This window comes from Aquarana catesbeiana, linkage group LG02 (assembly GCF_042186555.1).
Source record: "Aquarana catesbeiana isolate 2022-GZ linkage group LG02, ASM4218655v1, whole genome shotgun sequence".
Taxonomy (NCBI): Eukaryota; Metazoa; Chordata; class Amphibia; order Anura; family Ranidae; genus Aquarana; species Aquarana catesbeiana.
In genome coordinates, this window is record NC_133325.1 from 628,101,384 (window position 1) to 628,125,833 (window position 24,450).

A 24,450-nucleotide genomic window follows, 5' to 3' on the forward strand; every position below is an offset into this window, starting at 1 on the left:
TGGTGCAGTTAGACGGGACCGTGGGAACAACGCAGTGTACCCGTGGGTTTAATATAGGGTAGCAGTGCTTTCCCATAGAGTTCTATTAGTTCCTGCAGGTTTGACACACTTTCTGAAAGCGTGCCAAAGATGCAGCATGCAGGAGTTTTGGTGCGCTTTCAGAAAGTGCTCCAAAACCACAGGACCTAATAGAATTCTATGGAAATGTGCGGCTAACGCATAAAACCAGTGGGTACACTGCGCTGTAAACTACACCGCATCTATCTGAAACCAGCCTTTAAATATGACTCTCTTCATTGTCATGACTTGAAAATCAGATTATGTTTAATAGGCCTTCAGGCAGAAATTCAGATAATAAATATTCACAAATGTTTTCTCATCTGTCTTTATTCTTTTTAGCTTTCAGTTGTTTAGGTATTGATATGAGTAAGAATGGATCATAATTATTAATTTATAGCAGGTAGAAAGTATTTCAAGGACACCTATTATTGCAAATATCGACATAGGTTAGCTTTAAAATGGCTGGTGCCTGCATATTTCTTCCACAACAACATTGAATGGTATAATATAAAGTACAGCACGCTTTACTCATTTCTAAGAATTCCAGTACAAAGTACTGTACACTGTCTAGGTGTCCTTCTACATCTCTGTACCCTATTTTCTAGAAGAATAGTAAAAGGTATAATTAGGAAAGCTAGAGACATCACTACAATTTAATAAAAGTTTAATCTCTAGCAAAGTCATTTAGAGAAATGTATTTGTACAGACTACAACTTTATTGTAGGGAGTAGACACAAATGTGATCTGAATGGTGTTATGAATACATTTGGCCAGTTTGTCAAGTCTCTGCCAAAACCACTGCACACATACGCAGACCTTACACCAGTGGAAAGCATACTTGCCTACACACAACTGCAGAAAATCAACTCTTTACTTCACAAAGCCTTAATATCGCTGAAGCCTAAATCCTGGCCTAACTTTTTAACAATCTGGGAAAAGGATCGACATCATCCTTTAACGGATAACCAACACTCCATTGTTCTATCTCACACTTCTTCCTTTTCTCTAAAGTTGCGGAGACCAGTTATAAACGTCTGACCAGGTGGCACTATACACCGGCTTATCTTCATAAAGCCTTTCCAGATACCTCTGATCTATGTTGGAGAGGGTGCAGAGAGGTAGCTACACATGCTCACCTTTGGTGCAAGTGTCCACTTATTCGCCCCTATTGGTCATCTGTTTTATATTGGATTAAAGAGATACAAGGCTCATCTGTGGCCAATGATCCATGGGTATTGTTATTAAATTGTGTGGGCGAACCAGTAGGCCGATACAAAAAGTCTATTACCCCACATCTCCTAAATGCGGCGAAATCACTTATACCTAGATATTGGAACCAGAGCACCATCCCAGCATTACGAAAATGGCTACAAGTTGTGGATCATATCATATGGAAGACCTTACATATGAATTTAGAGATAAGATATTTAGAGATATTCCATATGTGTTTTATTGTATATTCACTTAGCCAATACCTAGAGCGCAACATCACACATTGATTTTTATCCTATTCACTATTTGGGTTTTGGTTGACCTATTTGTTTGCTGCAACTAGGATTTTAGCCCTGCTATTATCGGCAGTGCAGGTATACTCCTTCCTCATTCTGACTTTAAGGCCTCAAGCACAAGGAGCTTAAAAACTCTGCTTGTACAAGCATTAAAGTTTTTTTTTTGTTAATGCCTGTAAAAGCACCTCTATGTTAGCCTGTGTGGCCATGCACACATAGGCATTTATAGGAGTATTTGAAGAGAAGCATTTATAGACAAAAAAAAAAAAACACAGCAAAGGGAGCGTGCTTTTGAGCAGAAAAAAATGTGCCTATGTGCGTAAACGCGCAAGTATGCATGTAAATGTATTCTAGTGTCCAGAATTAATTATTATTATTGCCAACAAAATGTATTTTTGCTCATACGTATTGTAACTTTAGAGATTTTTTTCTGTCAAATTCTTGAACCTGGGTGTGCTTTGTGTATTTTTTTCCATATCTGTGTAGTAATCCAGTGTGAAACTCTTCTTTTGTGCACAAGCTTCCTGCAATCAAGACTAGTCACTGCTGCTCTTTCTCCTTATGAAGTTTACTATTCTTGTAGTGGGTTAACCTGTTGGGTCCCTCCTACAGCTCCGTTCCCTGCACAGGCAATGTGCAGCACAGTAATAATGTCACTGCTACTTTTACAAAATATTTGTCAGGAAAGCACTGGCCATAGTACAAGTGAAGGCTCAAGGCGCATAAAGGTGCGCAGGGGCAGATCTGTGGGTGCTCCCTTGCTTTTCATAGATGTGCGTATGCGTGCACACTCATACCCGCCACTAATACTTGGTGCCAAATAGACTATTTAAGTGCAGCAGCTGTATTAGCCAGTGCTGTCTGATCTAAAGCTATTCCTATGTTTCTGCATCTGTTCCTGTGTTTGAATTCTGTGATTGACCGAGCTTGTCCTGACCATGTTAAATGTTATGTGCCATGACCTTGGGTTGTCTCTGGTTTCTGCTCTGTCTCCTGCTCATCTGCCTGCTTGGTGTTGCTGACCTCTGCCTGTATCCTGACTATTTTCTGCCTGCTGTCCATGCCTGCATCTGACCCGGCTTGTTTGACCACACATCAAGTTATCTGTTCTGCTCTGCATGCTACCTGGTCCCCGCTGGTTTCTTACTTGTGTGCTGTCAGATTCTCACGTACCTGTTGCTGGCCAGGTGCCTGCCAAGAAACTGCCGCCTGCTGTCTGCCCAGTCTAGGGTCCACTGCTCCTGCTGCATTTGCTGATCTGGCCATCTGACCCATCTCTGGCAAAGCCTCTGCTACTCAGAGTTACGGTCAAGTGGACAACTTACAGGCACTCATACATTGCCTTGCTCTTGTGGCCACTGTCTCAACATTAGTTGTCCCTGAGCCAGGGCTGTAAGAGAGGCCTCCCTCTACACGTCAGGCTTTGCTATCAGGTTCGTGACAGTATTATCTAGGTTTGCAAAGGCTGGACAACATGGAGGAGATTAAATATCACCAGGGTGCATCACCCTTTTTTTTAAACAAAAGGAAATTAACTAACAATCCAAAAGACAGCATAAAGGAAACTTAGAAAAATCCAATAAAAATAATGTTACTGTAGAAATATAAACTGAGCATACCTTAAGATTCAGCTTCAGTTAGAAACTCAGCATTCACATTTTTTTTTCACGTCTGGGAAGTAATTGGTTACCCCCCCCCCCCCCAAGGCCGAAGATGGAGTCCACTATAAGGCAGAACATTTGGTACTGCATGCTGATTTGCTCGACTAGTTTCAGGGCCTGGCTATCTGCTCTTATTTCTGGCTAGTGTAAGTAGGGTGGTGTCCAGGGGTTAATAGATGGTAGGGCAGTCTCCAGGCAGAGATCAGTAGTATGTAGATCAGTGTTCAGAGGTCAGTAGAAGGTAGGTCAGTGTCCAGAGGTCAGTAGTAGGTAGGGCAGTGTGCAGAGGACAGTAGTAGGTAGGTCAGTATCCAGAGGTCAGTAGTAGGTAGGGCAGTTTACAGAGGTCCATAGTAGGTATGTAGGGCAGTTTCAGTAGTATGTAGATCAGCATACAGAGGTCAGTAGTCTGTAGGGCAGTGTCCAGAGGTCAGTAATAGGTAGGATAGTGTCCAGAGGTCAGTAGTATGTAGATCAGTTTACAGAGGTCAGTAGGATGTAGGGCAGTGTGCAGAGGTCAGCAGTAGGTAGGGCAGTGTACAGGGGTCAGCAGTATGTAGAGCAGTGTACAGAGATCAGTAGGATTTAGGGCACTATGCAAAGGTTAGTAGGATATAGGGTAGTGTGCTTAGGTCAGTAGGATGAAGAGAAGTATACGGAAGCCAGCAGTATTAAAAGCAGTGTATAGTGATCAACAGGGCAGAGGACAGGGGATTGAGAGGACATGGTACTAGGGGGGGGGGTCAGTAGTTCATGAGGCATGGAGGTCCGGAGAGCACAGTACTGGGGGTTTTGGAGGGCAGTGTACAGGGGGGTCAGGTATTGAGGGGGTCAGTAGGTCACGGAACTTGGGGAGGTCAGGAGGGTATGGTATTGAGGGGCCAAGAGGGCTTGCACTGGGGGGGTCAGGAGGGCATGGCACTGGAGGGGTCAGGTGGGCATGGCACTGGGGGGTAAGGAGGGCATAGCACTGGGAAGGGTTAGGAGGGCACAGCGCTGGTGGGGGTCAGGAGGGCACGGCACTGGGAGGGTTCAGGAGTGCATGGAACTAGGAGGGGTCAGGAGGGCATGGCACTGGGAGGGGTCAGGAGGGCACAGCACTGGGGGGGCAGGAGGGTACTGTACTGGTGGGGTCAGGAGAGCATGGAATTGGGAGGGGATCAGAAGAGTATGGTATTGGGGACCAGGGGGGAATAGTACTGCTGGGACAGGAGGGTGCAGAAGTTGTTACCAGATGCAGAGTAGCTCAGGGAAGCAGCGTGTTCTGGCACTGATCCCCACCAGCCCTCCACTCTCATCCACTTCACAAGCACCTTTGATGGATCGGAGAGGAGGTGGAGATGAGCTCGCTATATGCAGGGCTCAGAGTACAAGAGCTCGAAAACGCCAGAGCTATTCCTGTCCTTCCGGAGGCTTTCCCTGCCCCCCAGCCAATCGTATGCAGGGGGCAGGGGCTGCCCTGCAGACTAGGATTGGCCAAGCGTGTACCTGCATAGCTCTGTAGAAAGCGCTGGGTCGGCGAGCCAAAGAATGTCTACCGGTCACCTGCCAGCAGTCGACAGGTAGCTCACGATTAACAGGTTGCCAACCCCGCTCTAAAATGTTGGTCCTATGGAACTATGGTAAACCCAACGCAACTTTAAAGTTATTTATTTAGCAGTGCTTGCATAGATACACTTTTTCCAATTAAAGTCTATGTTTATATTTTCCCCAGACTTGTGGATACAACACTTTCACTGAGTCTTTATATTTTAAGTCAATGTGTCTACAGACTAATAGGTACAACCCATTCATTTATTATCACAGTGGGAACAATACATGTCCCAGAGTCCTTACTGTGGTGAATGCACATGAAATATCTTACGCAACAGATCATGTCAGACATATTTGGGAAACCACCGTGAAACCGTTGAAACCAACTGTGGTATTTGTAACATGATTTGGGGAATATTCCATCTGTTGTTGATGACTGAACAGTTTCATTTCTGCAATTCTTAAAATATTAACATTAACTTTTTTATTGTAAAAGTCTTAGCCTTTATCTTGTGTCTGTGTTTTTTTTGTTTTGTTTTTAAATCAGAATAAAGTTTTATTTGAGCAAATTCAAGCATACATGTTCCATAAACATAAACACTCACTTGAATGAATGGGAGGCAGTTTTCAGGCGCTTAGCAGAGGCTATTTTTAGCGCTGAAGTGCCTGAAAACCTCCTGTGACAGGAGTTCCTTTGGGCGGGTGGCTGGTGGAACCCAGAATCCCTTGGAAAGGTTGGGAAACATTTGCTTCAGCTCCCCATGCACCTCCTATTAGGGGCACAGGGTGACCAAGAAAATAATGGACATTAAGTGGCTTGGATTACTTAAAATGAAACAGTAATATTTATCCACAATATCTCCCAGGAAGTATACAAAGCCTATTCCTGGTTTGATTCTGAACTATACATATTAATTGAAAGAGCTGGTCACCTTGGCATCTGGAGCCAGACAGTCTGCTACTGGGGACTCCTGCTATAGTCTGTTGCCTACTAGGCTGAGAAGGGTGGAGATCACTGTTTGTATTGTTAATTGTACTTAGGTCTTCTGCTGTTGTTTGAAGGTTTGTTGTGTGGTGGTAAGTAGGCTTTGTTTTTTTCCCCAGGCTTTTGTTGTTACCTGTTTTAGCCCTCCAATGCCGCTTATTGCGATAGCCAGCTATAGATGAGGGTGGTGGCAAGTTTTTTGTTATCAGGTTGGTGTTTGTATTGATCCAGCAACGCACCAACACCTTTGCAGCCATTGTGCTATTTGCTGGGTGTTTGGTGTGCTCCTGTACCTTTAAGAAGGGGTGGGCTACCTTCAGTCCACCTGCCCTCATTTATCCATTAGAATGCATGTGCCTCCACTGTGGGGACACTCATATTTTAGTGTTAGGACCACAGATACCAGGGTGCCATGACATGGCTCTGTGGCTCATGCATGCGTTTGCAAATGCGTGCAGGCTAAACCCCTGTTTTTAACACATACTGTTAGACAGGTTTATTCGGATGTCTGAGAGCTGGTGGTAAGTAGGCTTGGGTTTTTTCCTGGGCATTCCCCAGGCTTTTTTTTGTTTATTTGTTGTGTTTATGTTTATGATAATGTGTATTGTCTGCAGTAAGCTTGAAGTCGGCAAGGCTGGTCTGCAATGTGACATCTGCGTCATCCAGGTGGATAGGATTAGCCATGGGTCAGCCCTACCTTGTTAGCTAAACCATTGTGTGATGTTTTGGGTAAATATTTGGGTTATTGTGTATGTGGGGATTGACATACTTTTCAAGTGTATAAAAGGCTATATACTTGTCCAATAAATCATTCCATGTTCCAGCTTTGTAACTGAGCTAGTCTCGCCTGTTTTTTTAGTTACAATATTCGGCTGTAATATCTGATATCTGATGTTCAGACTGGAAGAAGCAGTGTACTGATGGAAGCACTCATCAAGTGGAGTGCGACAGGGTTCAGTAACACCGCCCCAGTGTGAAAGGGGTCTAAAGGAGTCTGTGGGGAGTGTAAACGCCCAAAATAAAATGACCCTGGTCCCCAGCGACTCCTGTCATGTCCTCCTGCAGCGTCGGTATCTCCAGCAGCAGCCATCACTTCTCCCCAGCGTCAAGGTGGGGTGCCGGATGTCCCTTGCACAGACTTTACATCAGCTTCTCATCCTGCTTCTCACCTCACCCCCTCTCTCATTTGTTTGTGAGTGTAATATTTTATTGGGTTTCATCATTAAATCTCTCTCACATTTCTGCACTATGAGATGTGTGCTCTCTTTTTTTTTTGTCCTGTTCTACATTTATCTTCAATATAAAGATATACAGGTATGTCAGTAAATAGAAACACCACACCCCAGTGAATTATACTGTAACAACAAGGCCAAAAAAGGGACTTTGAAGGTGTTAAAAATATATATACATTTTTATTATGTCCCAAACAGTATAAAAGTTAAAACCACATATATAAAAACGAAGATTTCAGCATTCTCGTACAGTACTGTTAACACCCCCTAGTAGCCAGCCCATAATCATGGATAATTTAATAAAGTTTACATATCGTAATTCAAACCCAAAAAGACTAGGGCTCAGTGAGGGTTTACAATAATTAAAATACATTGATTATGGATATGGCCAAAACTTGATTCTACGCGTTTCACTTAATGCTTTTTCAGGAGTGGGTTGAGGGTAATATTACTATAAAGAAATACTGTTTATTAACATACCAGCACAGGGAGTCCTATAGATTCCCTATATGATGGGGGGCAATGGGGAGCAGGGTGATGCAGAAAAAAATCCACACAGCCACTCTGTATCTCCTTATATGATGTTAATCATGTTGGTGGCACACTTACAGTGACATTGGGGCTGGTACATTACTGTACACTACCACTGTATACTATATATAGGGCAAAGGCAATAATTGCTCTTGGTACGGATTGACAATCTATACATCTCCCCCTGGGGCTTATGTAAACAGAACTGTGTTAAACATTTATTCATATTTGCAGTGTAACCGAATGTAAACTTTTCCTTTTTGATTAGTTCTTATTACTTTGATCATTTCATTTTCATGAAAAGTTTTCCTTAACGATAATAATGCATTCTTCTGTCTCAGATGTTTGAAGCATTAGAGAAAAATATTCACTGTTCTGCAAAAAAAGAAAAAGAAACACAAAAACAATTAACTTGAGATTAACAAAGAAGCTATAGTTTTGGTTTTCAGTAAATGAACATTTGGAGTTATTATTGCAGCATTTACTTGAACGTAATCCTGTGATTGCCCTTTATTTACACGCTGGTTGTTCCATATTTTTATAATTACAGTATACAAGGAAACTATAGTTTTATTTTTTAAGTATAGCATATTCTGAGTTATTAATGCAGGAGTTACTTAAAAGTAATCCTGTGATTGCATTTTATTTATACGTGGCTGATTGTATATTTTTATATTCGTGTCAAAACAGATTTGCAAATTAGCTGTAGTCATGTAGTCAAGAGAAGATTCATTTTGCAAAGAGAAAGCAAAACACTGTTTTTTTTTTTCCTTGCATATGATTGGGTGGTGAATTTTTACTTTTTAGGAGAACATGTTCTACTCCATTAGTAAATAGTGTAGAACTACACAGCAGGAAGCATGTCTATCAAAATAGCCAATATGGTAACCTCTATGTACATACATTCTGCATGTATTTATATTATACTATCTAATAAAGCAGAACTTTACTCCTTTAAATCATGTGTTATTAAATGTGTACAGTTACTACTTGCATGTGTAGCCATATAATTTAATAATTAATTAATTTAAGCTCTAGATCATTTACTTGTTGCCAATCTGCGCCTGTGGATGTGACTGCAGTCTCTTGTCCTGTGCAATCAACCTACTTCTACGAGACTACAGTTGACTCAAAGGAGGAATGATCAGTAGAATGAACATGGGTTTAAATAAATAGGCAGCATCCGAGGTGTGCCTTATTAGACTGCAATGAGTCTTTTATGGGCAGAGGTCGGAAGTCCTAGCCTACAAAATTGCAAGCCGGGGAATAGACACTCCCAGGATATTAGGCTAGTGACAAAACACAGGACTTTGCAGAGCAGAGTGGTTACAAAGTATTACAAGAAGGAAAAGAAAGGTCTTGGGAAGTTGCGCTACTGATTTTTTATTTCAAGAACAGCTAGTTTTAGTCACTATTTAATGTACACAGATTTAATACACAATTCACCATACCAAAACTTGCAGTGTGTTAAAGGAAAGCTGTCAAGCAAACAAAAGTGTCCAACCAACTTGTGGAGCTAAGCACAGACACCACATATTTTTGGCTGTAATCAAATTTTTATCTGCACATCTAGGATCTCCTGAACCCCAGTAATAAGTGACACTCAGTAATAAGAACTTGTCTTAAGCTCCAGCATTTCACAGTGCAATACAAGTGCCCCTCTACTGACCACTTATACCTCTTTGAGTTGTGAGTTGTCACTAGTATACCAGAAAATAAATGTTCCTCAAAAAATAATTTTATAGAATTAGGAGACAAACTAAAATCTAGGTCTCCCAATGACACAGTTTCAGAAACACTGTGCAATGTTCTAACAAAAATTCATAATGAGACTGAGCAATTAAAGAGCAGCAAAGATGTGTTAAGTGTTTAATTTTGGGGTAATGTAGCTGTTTTCTTTACTATAGGCCAGGGGTCTCCAAACTGTCTAAACGAAGGGCCAGTTTACTGTCCTTCAGACTTTAGGGGGGCCGGATTGTGGACAGTGGGAGTAGAAAATATCCTGGATTCAGAGGGAACAAAGAATGCCACAGGCGTTCTGGTCAGTGAGAGTATAGAAATGACATAGTGCCCATGGTCAGTAGAAGGAACAGTGCCCCATCATTGATATCATGTTGGAGGAATAGTGCTAGTGGAGGAATAGTGTTGGTGTCAGTGGCTGGAATTTTGCTCCACTTTTGGTGTCAGTGGGAAGAACAGTGCCCCAAGGGCTGGATAAAGGCTAGCAATTGGCCGCATTTTGCCCGCAAGGCACAGTTTGAAGACCATTGCTATAGGCCCTATGATAAAAACAAGCCACATTTAATGGTGGAAGGTGCAGCCGTGATAATCAAAAAAATAGCTAGAAGATTGGAGAATGGATTAGGATAGAGCAGAGATTATTACTGAAATGCTAGCGGTGATAGTAGGAGCGTTGTTAGAACCATATGGTATGATAAAAAAATAATGTATCAGTAAAAATATGAAATGCATGTTAACAAAATCTTAAAACACAATCAAAAAACTGGAATGGGTACAAAATACAATAGATATAACAGAAATGTGGTCAATAATGACTGAAGCAGAGGCCGAAAAGGGGTTCTCCTGTGTGAAAATTTTTGTTGAGGACGCTGAATGAATTTATATATGAAGACAATGAAAGTGTGAGCCATTGGTTTGTTAATGGCCACTTCACATAAATAACTATGCTAGAATTCAAAAGCTGCTACAAGCTGAAAAGTCAGCAAACAAAAACAGGTAACATATTTTGGGTGATTTCAATTAACTGGAATATGCAATCTAGTGATTAGGGTAAACATACAGAATTGTATTCATAGATATTCAAGATAATAATTTCCTGTAAATGGTGGATATAAAAAAAGCGACTCCATATATGTTCATTTCTAGTAGGCCAAACCACATGTTACATTTTTGAGTACAGGAACAACAGTGGCTAAATAAGCATATGGATTTTTAGGACAGTTTAGATAAAATAATTCAGGTGCAACACTTAGGGTCAATTTCATAATACTGAGATCCAGTCTGATTAATAATAACAGTCGGGCAACGAGCAATTTCAGAAGCAGAAGGTCAGCAAAGGTACCCTATCTATGACTCTCAGGTTTCTTTATTTATACCTATAAAAATTTATATATAAAATGAACCAAAATATATTTACCCCAATGCAGTTAAAAAAAAAAAAAAGATAATGAGGTGAAGCTTCACTTTGGAAAGAATACCCAATCACATGCAAGGATAAAAAATGACAACATTTTTGCGTGCACATGATTGGATGATGTAAGTCAGCAGAGCTTGATGTCCGCCGGCCGCCCGCGATATATACAGAGGCAGGATGGGAATCTGCTTTTGTACACAAGGTGGATCCCCATTCTGACAGATGACATGACAGAGATCTGCTGTTCCCAGTGATCAGGAACAGTGATATCTGTCATGTCCCAGGCAACCCATCCCCCATACAGTTAGAACACGCTGAGGGAACACATTTAACCTCTTGATCGCTACCTAATGTTAACCCTTTCCTTGCCAGTGTCATTTTTACATTGATCAGTGCATTTTTTTTAGCACTGATCAATGTAATAATGTCACTGGTCCCCAAAAAGTGTCATTTGGGGTCAGATTTGTCCGCCGCAATGTCCCAGTCCCGATAAAAATCGCAGATCTCCGCCATTACCAGTAAAAACAATAAAAAATAAATATTAGTCCCTAAATCTATCCCTTAGTTTGTAGATGCGATAACGTTTGCGCAAACCAATCAATATACGCCTATTGCGTTTTTTTTTACCAAAAATATGTCGAAGAATATGTATCAGCCTAAACTAATGAATACATTTGTTTTTTATATATATATTTTGTGGATATGTATTATAGCAGAAAGTAAAAAAAATCGTTTTTAAATTGTCAATCTTTTTGTTTATAGCGCAAAAAATAAAAACCGGAGAGGTTATCAAATACCACCAAAAGAAAGCTCTATTTGTGGGGAAAAAAAAGGACATCAATTTTGTTTGGGTACAACGTCGCACGACCGCGCAATTGTCATTGTTGTATCGCAAAAAATGGCCTGGTCATTAATGGGGCAAATCCTTCCAGGGCTGAAGTGGATAATCTCTACTAGGGATGAGCCGAACACCCCCCTGTTCGGTTCGCACCAGAACTTGCGAACAGGCAAAAAATTTGTTCAAACACCGTTAAAGTCTATGGGACTCGAACATGAATAATCAAAAGTGCTAATTTTAAAGGTTTATATGCAAGTTATTGTCATAAAAAGTGTTTGGGGACCTGGGTCCTGCCCCAGGGGACATGGATCAATGCAAAAAAAAGTTTTAAAAACGTCCGTTTTTTCGGACCGGCAATTCATTAATAGCTGCGAGTAGTTTTGAATGACTTTTTTCCTTTGAAATGTCATTTTGCTGTCAGACTGTTCTAAACACGGGAAACGTGCGCCCCTTTACAGGCATACTATAGACACCCCCCAGGTACAAAATTTAAAGGAATATTACACTTTTATTGTTTCACTTTAAGCATTATTAAAATCACTGCTCCCGAAAAAAACGGCCGTTTTTAAAACTTTTTTTGCATTGATCCTGGGGCAGGACCCAGGTCCCCAAACACTTTTTATGACAATACCATGCATATAAGCCTTTAAAATTAGCACTTTTGATTTCTCCCATAGACTTTTAAAGGGTGTTCCGCGGCTTTCGAATTTGCCACGAACACCCCAAATTGTTCGCTGTTCAGCGAACGGGCGAACAGCCAATGTTCGAGTCGAACATGAGTTTGACTCGAACTCGAAGCTCATCCCTAATCTCTACTGGCCATAAACATCTTGGTAACCGAGAACATAATGGATTCAATTTAGGCAAATCTCACCATATATGTGTTATGTTAGGGTAAACAAATCAACAATTATTGCATAGGCAAATAGGAAAGGTTATTGAACAGGTAGAATTACAAATTCTTCTTAAATTTTTAAACAGTTAAATTGCCATAGAGACATTACCTCTATATTTATTTTATTGTCTTCTGTAGTTTCTAAATAATTCTTTGGCTGAGGAATCCGTGGAAAACATGTTTTCACAATCCTATATGAAGGAAAAGTAACGTGACTGGTGAATTAAAACATATATAATTGCTGCACAAGCCAATTCATAATTATATGTAATTAAAATTATACCAGCATTTCTGCAGCTAAATATATATATATATATATATATAATCTCACAGGCCACTGTATTTGGTACACCTTGCTAGTATCGGGTTGGACCCCCTTTTTCCTTTAGACCTGCCCTAATTCTTCATTGCATAGATTTAACAAGGTGTTGGAAACATTCCTCAGAGATTTTGGTCCATATTGACATGATAGCATCACACAGTTGCTGCAGATTTGTCGGCTGCCTATCCTTGATGCAAATCTCCTGTTACACCACATCCCAAAGGTGCTCTATTGAATTAAGATCTGGTGACTGTGGAGGCCATTGGAGTACAGTGACCTCATTGTCACATTCATCAAACCAGTTTGAGATGATTAGAGCTTTGTGACATGGTGCATTATCCTGCTGGAAGTAGCCATCGGAAGATGGGTACTCTGTAGTCACAAAGGGATGGACATGGTCAGCAACAATACTCAGGTAAGCCGTGGCATTTAAACAATGCTTAGTTGGTTCTAAGGGACCTAAAGGAGGCAGAGAAAATATTCCCTACACCATTACACCACCAGCCTGAACAGTTGATACAAGGCAGGATGGATCCATGCTTTCATGTTATTTATGCAAAATTCTGACCCTACCATCTGAATGTCGCAGCTGAAATTGAGACTCATCAGACCAGGCAATGTTTATCCAATCTTCTCCAAAAAAAAAATCTCCAACTTTGGTGAGCCTGTGAGAATTGTAGCCTCAGTTTCTGCTTCTTAGCTGACAGGAATGGCACCCGGTGTAGTCTTCTGCTGCTGTAGCCCATCTGCTTCAAGGTTCGGTATGTTGTGCATTCAGAGATGGTATTCTGCATACCTTGGTTGTAACGAATGGTTATTTGAGTTACTGTTACCTTTCTATCATCTCAAATTCTATCATGCCCCTTCTTCTCTGACCTCTGACAAAGCATTTTTGTCCACACAACTTCCGCTCACTGGATATTTTCTCTTTTTTGGACCATTCTCTGTAAACCCTAGAGATGGTTGTGTCTGAAAATCCCAGTAGATCAGGAGTTTTTGAAATACTCAGACCAGCCCGTCTGGCGCCAACAACCATGCTATGTTCAAAGTCACTTAAATCCCCTCTCTTCCCAATTCTGATGCTCAGTTTGAACCTCAGCAAGTCATCTTCACCATGTCCAGATGCCTAAGTGCATTGAGTTGCTGCCTTGTGATTGGCTGATTAGCAATTTGTGTAACCAAGCAATTGAACAGGTGTACCTAATAAAGTGGCTGTTGAGTGTATACTATATATACTGTATACTGTATATACTTTGTTTTCAGTATGGCTCAGAAATGTCATTCCCAGTCATGTAATTGGCTCAGTGCTTTTTAGATATTTCGATACAGGCAAAATAAAAACTAAAAATAGAAATCAGATTACCTTTTGTACTGCAGTGTAGTGATTATTAAGAGAACTAATGTAAGGCCAGATACCAAAATCACTGGAGTCAATTCAAGCTGCCATTCCGAATCGTCAACCACGGGCATGGGACCTAAAATGATAATTGGAAGGACTATTTCAGAATTTCAGACACAGCTTGTTGTTAGACAATGTAGGGTGTGCTCCGTATTATTACACAAAAACTGTACATTTACAAGAACCATTAGCTTACTGTTGTTGAGCAAAAAATATTGTATTGTACAAAGTACAAGGTATTGCACAAGTGGATTTTTAAGGTTTAAAAGGGCAAAAACATTTCTCTTATTTATTGGTCATGCAGTAATTAGCTCCTATGTCTCAATCAACTCAACAACCTACTATACACTGCCAGTTCAGATAACAGAAAAAATATAATGTATATATCAAGTACTATGTTGCGTGCCAACAATTGTATATTATGTTGGGCGCGTGATTTTATACAGCCTGTAATTTTTTTTTATAATTGACAATTTTTATTAGGATTTTAGCATTTTCAATACAAAAGGTATAAAAACACAGTTGAGGGAGGAAAGAGAGAGAGGTGTTGATAACAACCAACTCTGGAGAGGGTATAGACGGCCATGATACATCAGGATTATACAGCCTGTATTTTTAAAGAGCAGTATGGTGCTGAAGAACATACAAGCTGATATCACCAAGTTAGGGGAACTACTAACCAACACCACTGCAGCTATTGGGATATCACATCTAGCATCTTTAGCCACTTCACCCACCCCTTTCTTTCATTGGATTTCAGTTTAATGATCAAGGCTCAGCATTACATATGAACATTTTCTAAAGAAGGCTGCATGCAATTGCAGTCTCCCTAGGAATGCCCACTTCTACAGACTGACACCCTCCCATTACAGCACTGTGACTTTCGCCTAACTCTACCCAAGAGCCAGTCCACTGCTTGCATCATAGCTGAGGGCTTCTGAGAGGAGTACTGAGGCAAGGGGCTCTGATGTTTTTTTAAATAGGCAAAAATAAATTTGACCTTTTTTAACACAGTGCACCACAATGTATAGTATGTATGGCACGTGCATTGTGGAAACATGCATTGCTACAAGGGGTAAATGTGAATGGGCCCAAACTAGATGTTATTTAGTTCCTTGTTACCTTTCTTTCCTTGGCTTTTGTCACTTTTTTTCCCGTGAAAACTAACTAACATTTTATGAGGATGAAAACAAAATAACAACAGTAGCAGCAATATTTGCCAGTCTTGGTAGCTGTAAATTGGTATGATTCAAATTGTTAATTTTCTGGATCACTTGTACAAAGAGAAAGAGTTGGCACTATAATATAAAATAATACACCTTATACCACATTAGTACTTCATGCAAAAACACAAAAATGTGCCCAAGTGATGATTAAAAGCCACAAATATGTTTAAGTGCACGTACTGCACGTATATATGTGGCTTCCAATCATCACTTGGGCACATTATTGTGCTGTTGTATGACCTACTATTGAGGTATAAGGTATATTATTTAATGTTATAGTGCCATCCCTTTCTCTTTGTACAAGCACTAAAACGTGCTACGAAAGTGCAGTTTGAGGCGGCAGCTGGTTTATTTGTATAAAGTGTTTTTAACCATCTTTCATATTATTTTTAGTTAAAATTTTTTGTATATTTATTGCACATTCGATTCCAGATGTGCAAGTGCAAGAATACACTGTTTGTATGATCATTTTGTGGATCATTTTGCACATATCTGTCTTTTTATATTTACTTTTGACATACGTTCTCAGATTCTGCAAGTAATCTAAAATTGGTAATGATCTATCTTCTTTAGCAGTGCTATGTATACTGTAATCTTACCGCAAGATATCCATTCACTCCATTCTCCCCAGTGTGTATTCATTTCACACGCCTCTATTCCACTGGCACTGATTCTGACTGAGCATTCCTTTTCCACATTTGGAATCGTGTATGGACTGCTTTTCGTTTCATTGTAGTACTCCTGAAAAAATTTAAATATTAATTTATCTTCTAGTCAGAATAATGCCCATATAGTAAAGACCAAACAACCCAGAGACATGAGATAACTGTCCCTTGATCCAGCCATTAACGAAACCTATAAAGGCAACACTGGCTTAACTTGTAAGGGAAATATTGTGCAGAATGGATTTCTAACTTGTGGAGGATTGATTCATTGGAACAGATCTTGACTGATATTGGCGCTTCATAATAAGGCCAACAGCATCAATGAGTGCAAAATCCACAGAGCATGCTCAAACAAAACTGAACACAATCTTCATAAAAGATATTTCAGCAGTTGGTTCTTTCACAAGCTCAGACTTGGCCACTACACAACATGTGGTGGACCGACAGGACTTTCCAAGTGGCCCACCTTTCACTGTGTCCACTGATCTTCTTTTGTTTGTGGTCTTGTATGTTACCTATCCCTAGACATCAGAGGGTGGACAATGGACCAGTAATGCTTCTGCAACGCTGGGACTGTTATCTTTTCCTCTCATTTACAGCAGTTGCTAGGACAACATGCTGTCATCCTGTAAAGCATTTGATGCCTGAGAGTGGGGATTATAGTAAACCATTTCTGCAACCTCTTACATAAAAAAGAAGTGGACATACTTGCCAGTCTGTAAACAGCCGCCAATCCCCCGACGACATCCTATCGTGACAAAACATGTAGGGTGGCCCTGTGATACTGACGTCATCACGTTTTGTCTCTTCGAGGATTGATAGTACAGCAAGCAGCAGGCAGAGGAAGTCTGAGGAGATGCCGCTAGTTTATCCATTGATACACCACGTGTATATCAGCTCTATTTCATATGTGCAATCTATTTGACTAAAATACATTTTTTAAAATTACTGCAATTACTGGGCGCAATTTTTGTTTATGTTTTTGAGTGACAAGGATGCAGCAGATTGGGACATTCAAATAGGTTTTTGGGAGACCGAATTCCCTGTGCTTGGTGAGACCGCTGTTGTGGTCATTATTGAGGGTAAGGAGACTACATATTCACTCTGGGTGCATAGCCTGCTTGGAGGAAGGGCCCTTTTTTTCTTCACGGCTTTGTGCTTACATCGTGTCTTTATATCTGCATGGACATCTCCTGAATCACTGTCAAATATATTTGGGAGATGGGAGATGCAATATAGTTTTTCAGTCTCTCAATTTTAGACATTGGGACTCTGCCTTAGTTTTCCAATTTATTATTTCAGGATTTTCACCATTTCTGAATATTTGAAAAGAATTTAATTTTTTTCTGTTTTTTTTCTATTTTGATTTACGCACTGATTTTAGCGCTGCACCCACCCCATGTTTTCCACTGATTTCAGTTTGTATTTAGGACTTTTTGGTGCTGACAGCTTTATTTATTTGATTTATTTCAATTTTTTATCCACATACTGTCTTCGAGCGCAGCACAATGAATAACATTAATGGAAGCAATTGAAAAAAACAAAAAAGGATGTGCTGTTCATTTGCATAACCACAATGTTGGTAGGGCTAAAAACTTAGACATGCTTAAAATAAATCTACCATCATATATCATATATAAGCAACATAGAGTAAGAATGTATAAATAAACATTTAAGCTGTTAAACAGATAAAATGAATCCAGTGAAAAATGTGCTCTCAAACATATAAAAGTGTCCATGCAGTGAAATCAGTGTTTGAACATAGTCTAGATTTCAGATATAAATCGGTAAAGTGAATGTCCAAATCATACTTCTAATCACCAATCCCCTCCAGGTGCAATGCTCGCTCACCTTCAATTTTGACCATAAAGGTCAGTGACTGTAAACTAATTGGATATTTAAAAAAAAAATTTCTCAGCACCTACTGTATATCTGCTGTATTCATTTTTCACTTCCTCCTTCCTGGCCGTGGACCATCGCATCATTTCCTGTTTGCAATGCCTTCTGGGAAGGGGCAGCAACTTTCTCTGACACTGCCGTTCCTATGGAAACCTGACCTGAAACCTATTACACTGCTTGTGCTGCACTGAGCATGTGCGAGATCTGCAAGGATAAGATCCAGGAAGAAATACAGTCTGGCTTCAGATGCCCACACTTAAGATGGCCACGGCCTGCTGTAAGTTTATAAAATAACAAACTACTGCTATAAACTAACAAAACAGACCTTAGTTTACAGACTAACTTTACTAGAATACATTAAGCTTGTGTATTATATGGGGTATTTTTATTTAAAAAGTATAATTTCGGCCGGAACACCACTTTAAGGTCACGAGCATTACTCAAACATAAAGAGATCCATTCATAGAGCAATATGTTTAATAAACATCACTGTATCAAAACAATAAATCATTGCACTCACATATAAATGGTCTTGGGTAAAGCACATTGTAATCAGAGAGTTGGCAACGATCCTACTAAGCGACTTCCGTGTCTCGGAAACAATGGAAATGGCATCACTGGCTCCAATGACATTACTTCTGGTTGTCTCTGAGACACGGAAGTCGTTCCAAAGAAAAGTCCATTCACCCACTCAGATACCCAACTGTCAGTTGTTGCCGTAGGCTGCTGTTTGTCTGTATCAGCAGCTGAGAAGCAGATGACTGTGGTCTACTGTAAAAAGGCAATTATTTGTATTTGCCACCTAGGCCAAATTTCAACAAGCTTTCCCCAAGTATAGTTAGCCTTGTAGTAAGATTAAACATAACAACGATTTCCTGACAACATATAGTGAGTTTACATGTATGTGCAATATTGCCACCATAGACCTTGAAGTTTAGGGTTACAAATAAAAACACTTTTCCAAAAAGATTATGTAGTGTGGTCAGTTCACCTTTTGTGGATCTATGTAGAGCAGTGGTTCTCAACCTGGGGGTCGGGACACCCATGGGAGTCGAATGACGATTTGCTAGGGGTCACTGAATCCTGGGCTGTTCCTGAAGCCCGCACCGCTCTCCCAGCTTTTTTGCGACCGCCCAGCAAGACTATCCCTGGAGCCTGTGGCTGTCCAGCCACCCATTCATTTCACAGCATGGCTGGGGGGCAGTGACTAGAGGTCAGCTGACTGCTAAATGTCCATGGGTTAGAGGCGCAAATTACTTGTGTTGCCTTGGGTGCTGACAATCCACGCAACGAAAATGTTACTGTCAGGGGTCCCCACAACTTGGAAATTTTATCAAGGGGTCACGAAACTAGAAAGCTTGAGAACCACTGATCTAGAGTAACAATTTCAGAAATGAGAAATATTTCAGATATTTCATGTGTGCTATACCTTGTTTTTTTGAATGTTGTACGTGAAACAATTATCACCAACAGAATACTGTCTTTGCGGACTTTGCCAGTATATTGTAAGGCTGTCTTCAAATGATATCACTGAAATGTCTCTTGGTGGATTAAACATTTCTGTAATGTAAAACAAAAAGAAACTATGTTTGCTGTGAATACTAAAATATTATTTTAAAAAATGATGATTTCTGCAAGATTTCTATATGCCTTTGTGATTCATCTTCCCACTTCTTCTCTTACTGGAACCTCAGAGCAAGCTGACTCAGAAGGCAAAGTGTCACCCCAGACCTCCCAGTTCACAAGCTCAGAGGCAAGCTCTTCCCAAGCCATCTTGGGAAGGAGATCCATCTTAATTCGGTTATGCCGAGTAGCCTGTAATTGCTTTATATTGTAATAGCTAATCGCTTTCTTTGTCAATATACTGAGAAATGTGCGTTGGACAGGGCCTACACTTGATGCCTTTACACTATCTGACTGCTGGAACAACAGTGTCTGGAGATTGCCTGCTTGGGAAACCACTTTGTGCATCTTTTTATGCGATTTTATTGTGGAAAATATGTAAGTGCACTTCTATTATCAAAGATACAGATTTTTTAAACATATTGCGCTATGAGGTGTTGTTTTCCTGCTTTGCCTTACATTGCTGGGAGAGTTTGCAGCAAGGGGATGAGGAGTGACAGGAACACATCCAGGTTATTTCAAAAGCAAAGTTGACCATTTAATATGGTCCACACTATCTGGTAAGGAGCCTACCTTATCTTATATCACGGGCGATATCACTGTGGTCATCAGCATCGGATGTAACAACTATTTCTTGGATTGCTTACAGTGCCTTGAAAAAGTATCATACCCCTTGAAATTTTCCACATTTTGGCACGTTACAACCAAAAAGGTAAATGTATTTTATTGGGATTTTATGTGATAGACCAACACAAAGTGGTACATAATTGTGAAGTGGAAGGAAAATGATAAACAGTGTTTTAAAATTTTTTTTTTACAAATAAATATGTGAAAATCCCAAGGGTACTCAGTTCCTGATTACTGATAAGTTCGTTCCAAACTGGAGAGGAGAATCTCGTATCCGTGGGGTCTCAAGACTCGAGACGTATTGGATACATGAGTTGCGATCCTACTCTCCTTATGGGATGAATGTCGAGTGGGACATCAACTCTTTCATTAATCAAGCTTAACCATTGTATTAAACTTCATAATCATGTATGGGGTTCTATCCATTTTTTATTTTGTATACCGTATGTATTTTTATATATATATCATGTATTTATATTTATATACTATCATGAATTTTATGCCATGTATATTTGGTGTAGGCTTTGTCATCTATGTTTGACTTTCTGTTAGTTTTCTGTGTGATCCCATTATGAGGAACGTGCAGCACACCATATCATTACTGCTTCGTTTGCTGTTGACAAGACGCTGCACTTTCCCTCTGATGGATGCGCAACCGCAGAGATGGGCCGTTCATAGGCGACGTCTCTGCGCCTGCGCTAGGAGGTGTAATTGTGTTTACATCCTTCATGCCTCCTGATCTGAATCTGACACGTGGTTACATGTCTATGCGGCGGAGGTTTGCGGCGCGTTTTACAGGCCGGGTCATCCCGCCAGGCCATGTGACATGCACTTCGAGGTCACGTGATCGCGACGCGGTCATGTGTCCTTTGTTGTTGTTCTGTGCGTGGCGTGTCATCACGCTACCCATGTGTAACTCCTGGACACCCCTGATTGGTGGGAGCAGATTCCATTCCCCTATGGAGTGACACAGGAAATTTCTTTTTTATTTTCGTGGGCTTTTGTGGCGCGGTTTTGACCGCATGATAGCAGCTTGCCATCCAGCATGGGTGTAATGAAAAACAATGCTATTGGTTGGGTTTGTTACAAAAACTTTCTATTGAACATTCATATTGAGGTTTGGAGTGCAAAGCAACAGCCACTCCTCGTCCAATTACAAGCAGTGTTACTTTTAGGTTGCATTAATGGACTGTAATTGGTTATGTAATTTTTCAAGATATATATTTGTAAGCAATGTGGGAGAACAATTTGATGCCCCTGTAGAAGTCCAAATTGGACGAAACGCGTCGGGAAAAAGGCTCTTCATTCCCTACATTGCTTTTATACCTTTTTTATGTGATCACTTTTTAAACCACTGTATATTGGTTGGTTCCAATAAACGTACCCTTTTGATCTGCATCATCGGAGCATTCTATATTTTTTCCCATACCTTTTGGTTCCATGAGAGATTTGGACGTTCCTACTGGATGTGTCGTTTCCTTGGTCCGGTAGTTATGATTACAGCCATTCCAGTTTAGAGGAGATATCTTTGGAGATCTGGGACCCCTATCACTACCTGGGTGAACCATTCATCTGGATCCCTAAGATTGTTTGATTTGGTGTCATTGGCATTCAAATCCATCTGCTCTGATTTGGACGTTCCTACTGGATGTGTCGTTTCCTCGGTCCGGGGTTATCATTACAGCTGTTCCAGTCTAGAGGAGATATCTTTGGAGATCTGGGACCCCTATCACTACCTGGGAGAACCATTCATCTGGATCCCTAAGCCTGTTTGATTCAGTGTCATTGGCAATCGAATCCATCTGCTCTGGTAAGAGTGTTTACACCTTCTTCACTTTAAGAGTTATTATTAGATGAATTGCATGTCGGAGGACTTCCGTAGTTTCATTGGATTTGTCATCCATCTCATTGTTTGGACTCCATCACCTTTATATGTTTTTCACATATATATCGCATTGGATAACACCCTTTTATCACTGAACTTTGTTAGTTCACACATATGTGTTTTATATACTTATTTTGTTTTAGCACTGCATTTTTCACATTATCCTATTAGAATTTTAGTCACATTCTAGTGTAGCTGCTTGCCATTTAATTTTATTGGGTTAGCGCAGTTATACCACTTGCACATGTGAAAAGTGTATTTGTATTCAGAGTCAATACTTTGTAGAACCACCTTTCACTGCCATTACAGCTGCAAGTCTTTTTAGAGATGTCTCTACCAGCTTTGCATATCTAGAGAGTAACATTTTTGCCCATTCTTCTTTGCAAAATAGCTCAAGCTCTGTCAGATTGGATGGAGAGCGTCTATGAACAGCAATTTTCAAGTCTTGCCACAGATTCTCAATTGGTCTGGACTTTGACTGGGCCATTCTAACACATTATTATGCTTTGATTGAAACCATTCCATTGTAGTTCTGGCTGTATGTTTAGGGTCATTGGAAGGTGAACCTCCACCCCAGGCTCAAGTCTTTTGAAGACTCTAACAGGTTTTCTTCTGAGATTGCCTTGTATTTGGCTCCATCCAACTTCCCATTAACTCTGACCAGCTTCCCTGTCCCTGCTGAAGAGAAGCATCCCCACAACATGATGCTGCCATCATCATGTTTCACGGTGGGGATGGTGTGTTTAGGGTGATGTGCGGTGTTAGTTTTCCGCTACACATAGTATTTTGCTTTTAGGCCAAAAAGTTCAATTTTATCCTGTGGACTGATTCTCCCACCTGAGCTATGGATCTCTGCAGCTCCTGCAGAGTTACAATGGGCCTCTTGGCTGCTTTTCTGATTAATGCTCTCCTTGCCCGGCCTGTCAGTTTAGGTAGACAGCCATATCTTGGTAGGTTTGCAGTTGTGCCATACTCTTTCTATTTTCAGATGATTGATTGAACAGTGCTTCGTGAGATGTTCAAAGCTTGGGATATTTTTTTATAACCTAACCCTGCTTTAAACTTCTCCACAACTATATCCCTGACCTGTCTGGTGTGTTCCTTAGTCTTCCTGATGCTGTTTGCTAACTAAGGGGTTCTCTAACAAACCTCTGATGGCTTCACAGAACAGCTGTATTTATACTGAAATTAAATTACACACAGGTGGATTTTTTTTACCAATTAGTTGACGTCTGAAGGCAATTGGTTCCGCTAGATTTTAGTTAGGGGTATCAGAGTAAAGAGGGCTGAATACAAATGCACGCCACACTTTTTTGTAAAACACACAGATGTTTATTTGTAAGAAAAATTGAAAACCATTTATCATTTTCCTTCCTTTTCACAATACTGTGCCACTTTGTGTTGGTCTATCACATAAAATCCCAATAAAATACATTTACATTTTTGGTTGTAACATGACAAAATGTAGAAAATTTCAAGAGGTGTGAATACTTTTTCAAGGCTCTGTATAGTTATTGGATAAGAGAGACATTCACTTGCACTTGGATATGGGGCTATACACCTTACATTTTTTTGGATGTTGCACATGAATTACCCATTTTTTGTATCTTTAATTCATGAATTGAGACTTATTACTTGTTTATAGGATTTGAATATTGTTTTTACAACACACTAATATTATTATGTTGGTGTATTTTTTATGAGATGAAAATTTACATTTATTTCACATTTTTGCACTTTATGAATTGAGATTTTTATCATTAATTTATACTAGAGTTTTGTGCCCTTTAAGAACGGTATAATTTCTATCATAATGTATTAATTTAGCGCCACAATATTTTAGTTATTTATGCACAAATTTGGCATCACAGATTTTGGCGTAGGCTGCTTTTATGTGTTAAAATCTTCCCCAGCACAGAATTTTTTTGCTTTTCATTTTTTATTATACTGAGGCTCATAGGAGGAATAAACAAAACAAAACCCCAGAGATACCAGTCAATAGAAATTTTAAAAAAATTAAATAAAAATGCACATAAATGTAATTTTTTTTTTTTTAACTAAAACACTCATATACTTTACCTATCTGTGCAAGCCTAATATTTTCTTCAAACACCTCTATCCCAGGATCTGAGCCTTGTAAAACTACAGTGACATCATCGAAGAAGTCTAGTCTCAAATCATCAAATGTGCAGGCACCAGTCCTTGTTTGGAAATGTATTTCGTATTGTTGACATAGCACATTTGTAGTTCCTTGTCTAAAGGAAATGTAAAAGCCTCAATATAGATACAAAACATTTGAAAATAGACATCACGGTATAATATAACCCTACTGTGCTCTGATGGCAGGTTCTCATTGTTTAATAAATTATAAAATTCTATAGTACAAAACCTGATACAGTACATAAAT

The 24,450-nt window shown here is 39.9% G+C and overlaps 1 protein-coding gene across 2 annotated transcripts in view; it reads right to left on the bottom strand.

The window, feature by feature from the left end:
* Positions 1–7,139: 7,139 nt before the first annotated feature.
* The window catches only part of LOC141128850 (interleukin-5 receptor subunit alpha-like), a 52,149-nt gene continuing 34,838 nt past the window's right edge, over positions 7,140–24,450 (bottom strand). For both annotated transcript variants that reach the window (XM_073616418.1, XM_073616419.1), the window contains 6 exons: positions 24,123–24,298; positions 19,338–19,468; positions 15,944–16,085; positions 14,083–14,194; positions 12,507–12,588; positions 7,140–7,885 (listed from right to left, as the gene is read on the bottom strand). In XM_073616418.1, the coding sequence (XP_073472519.1) occupies positions 7,805–7,885; positions 12,507–12,588; positions 14,083–14,194; positions 15,944–16,085; positions 19,338–19,468; positions 24,123–24,298 (724 nt within the window). In that variant the 3' untranslated portion in view covers positions 7,140–7,804. The remainder of the gene's footprint in view (positions 7,886–12,506; positions 12,589–14,082; positions 14,195–15,943; positions 16,086–19,337; positions 19,469–24,122; positions 24,299–24,450) is intronic.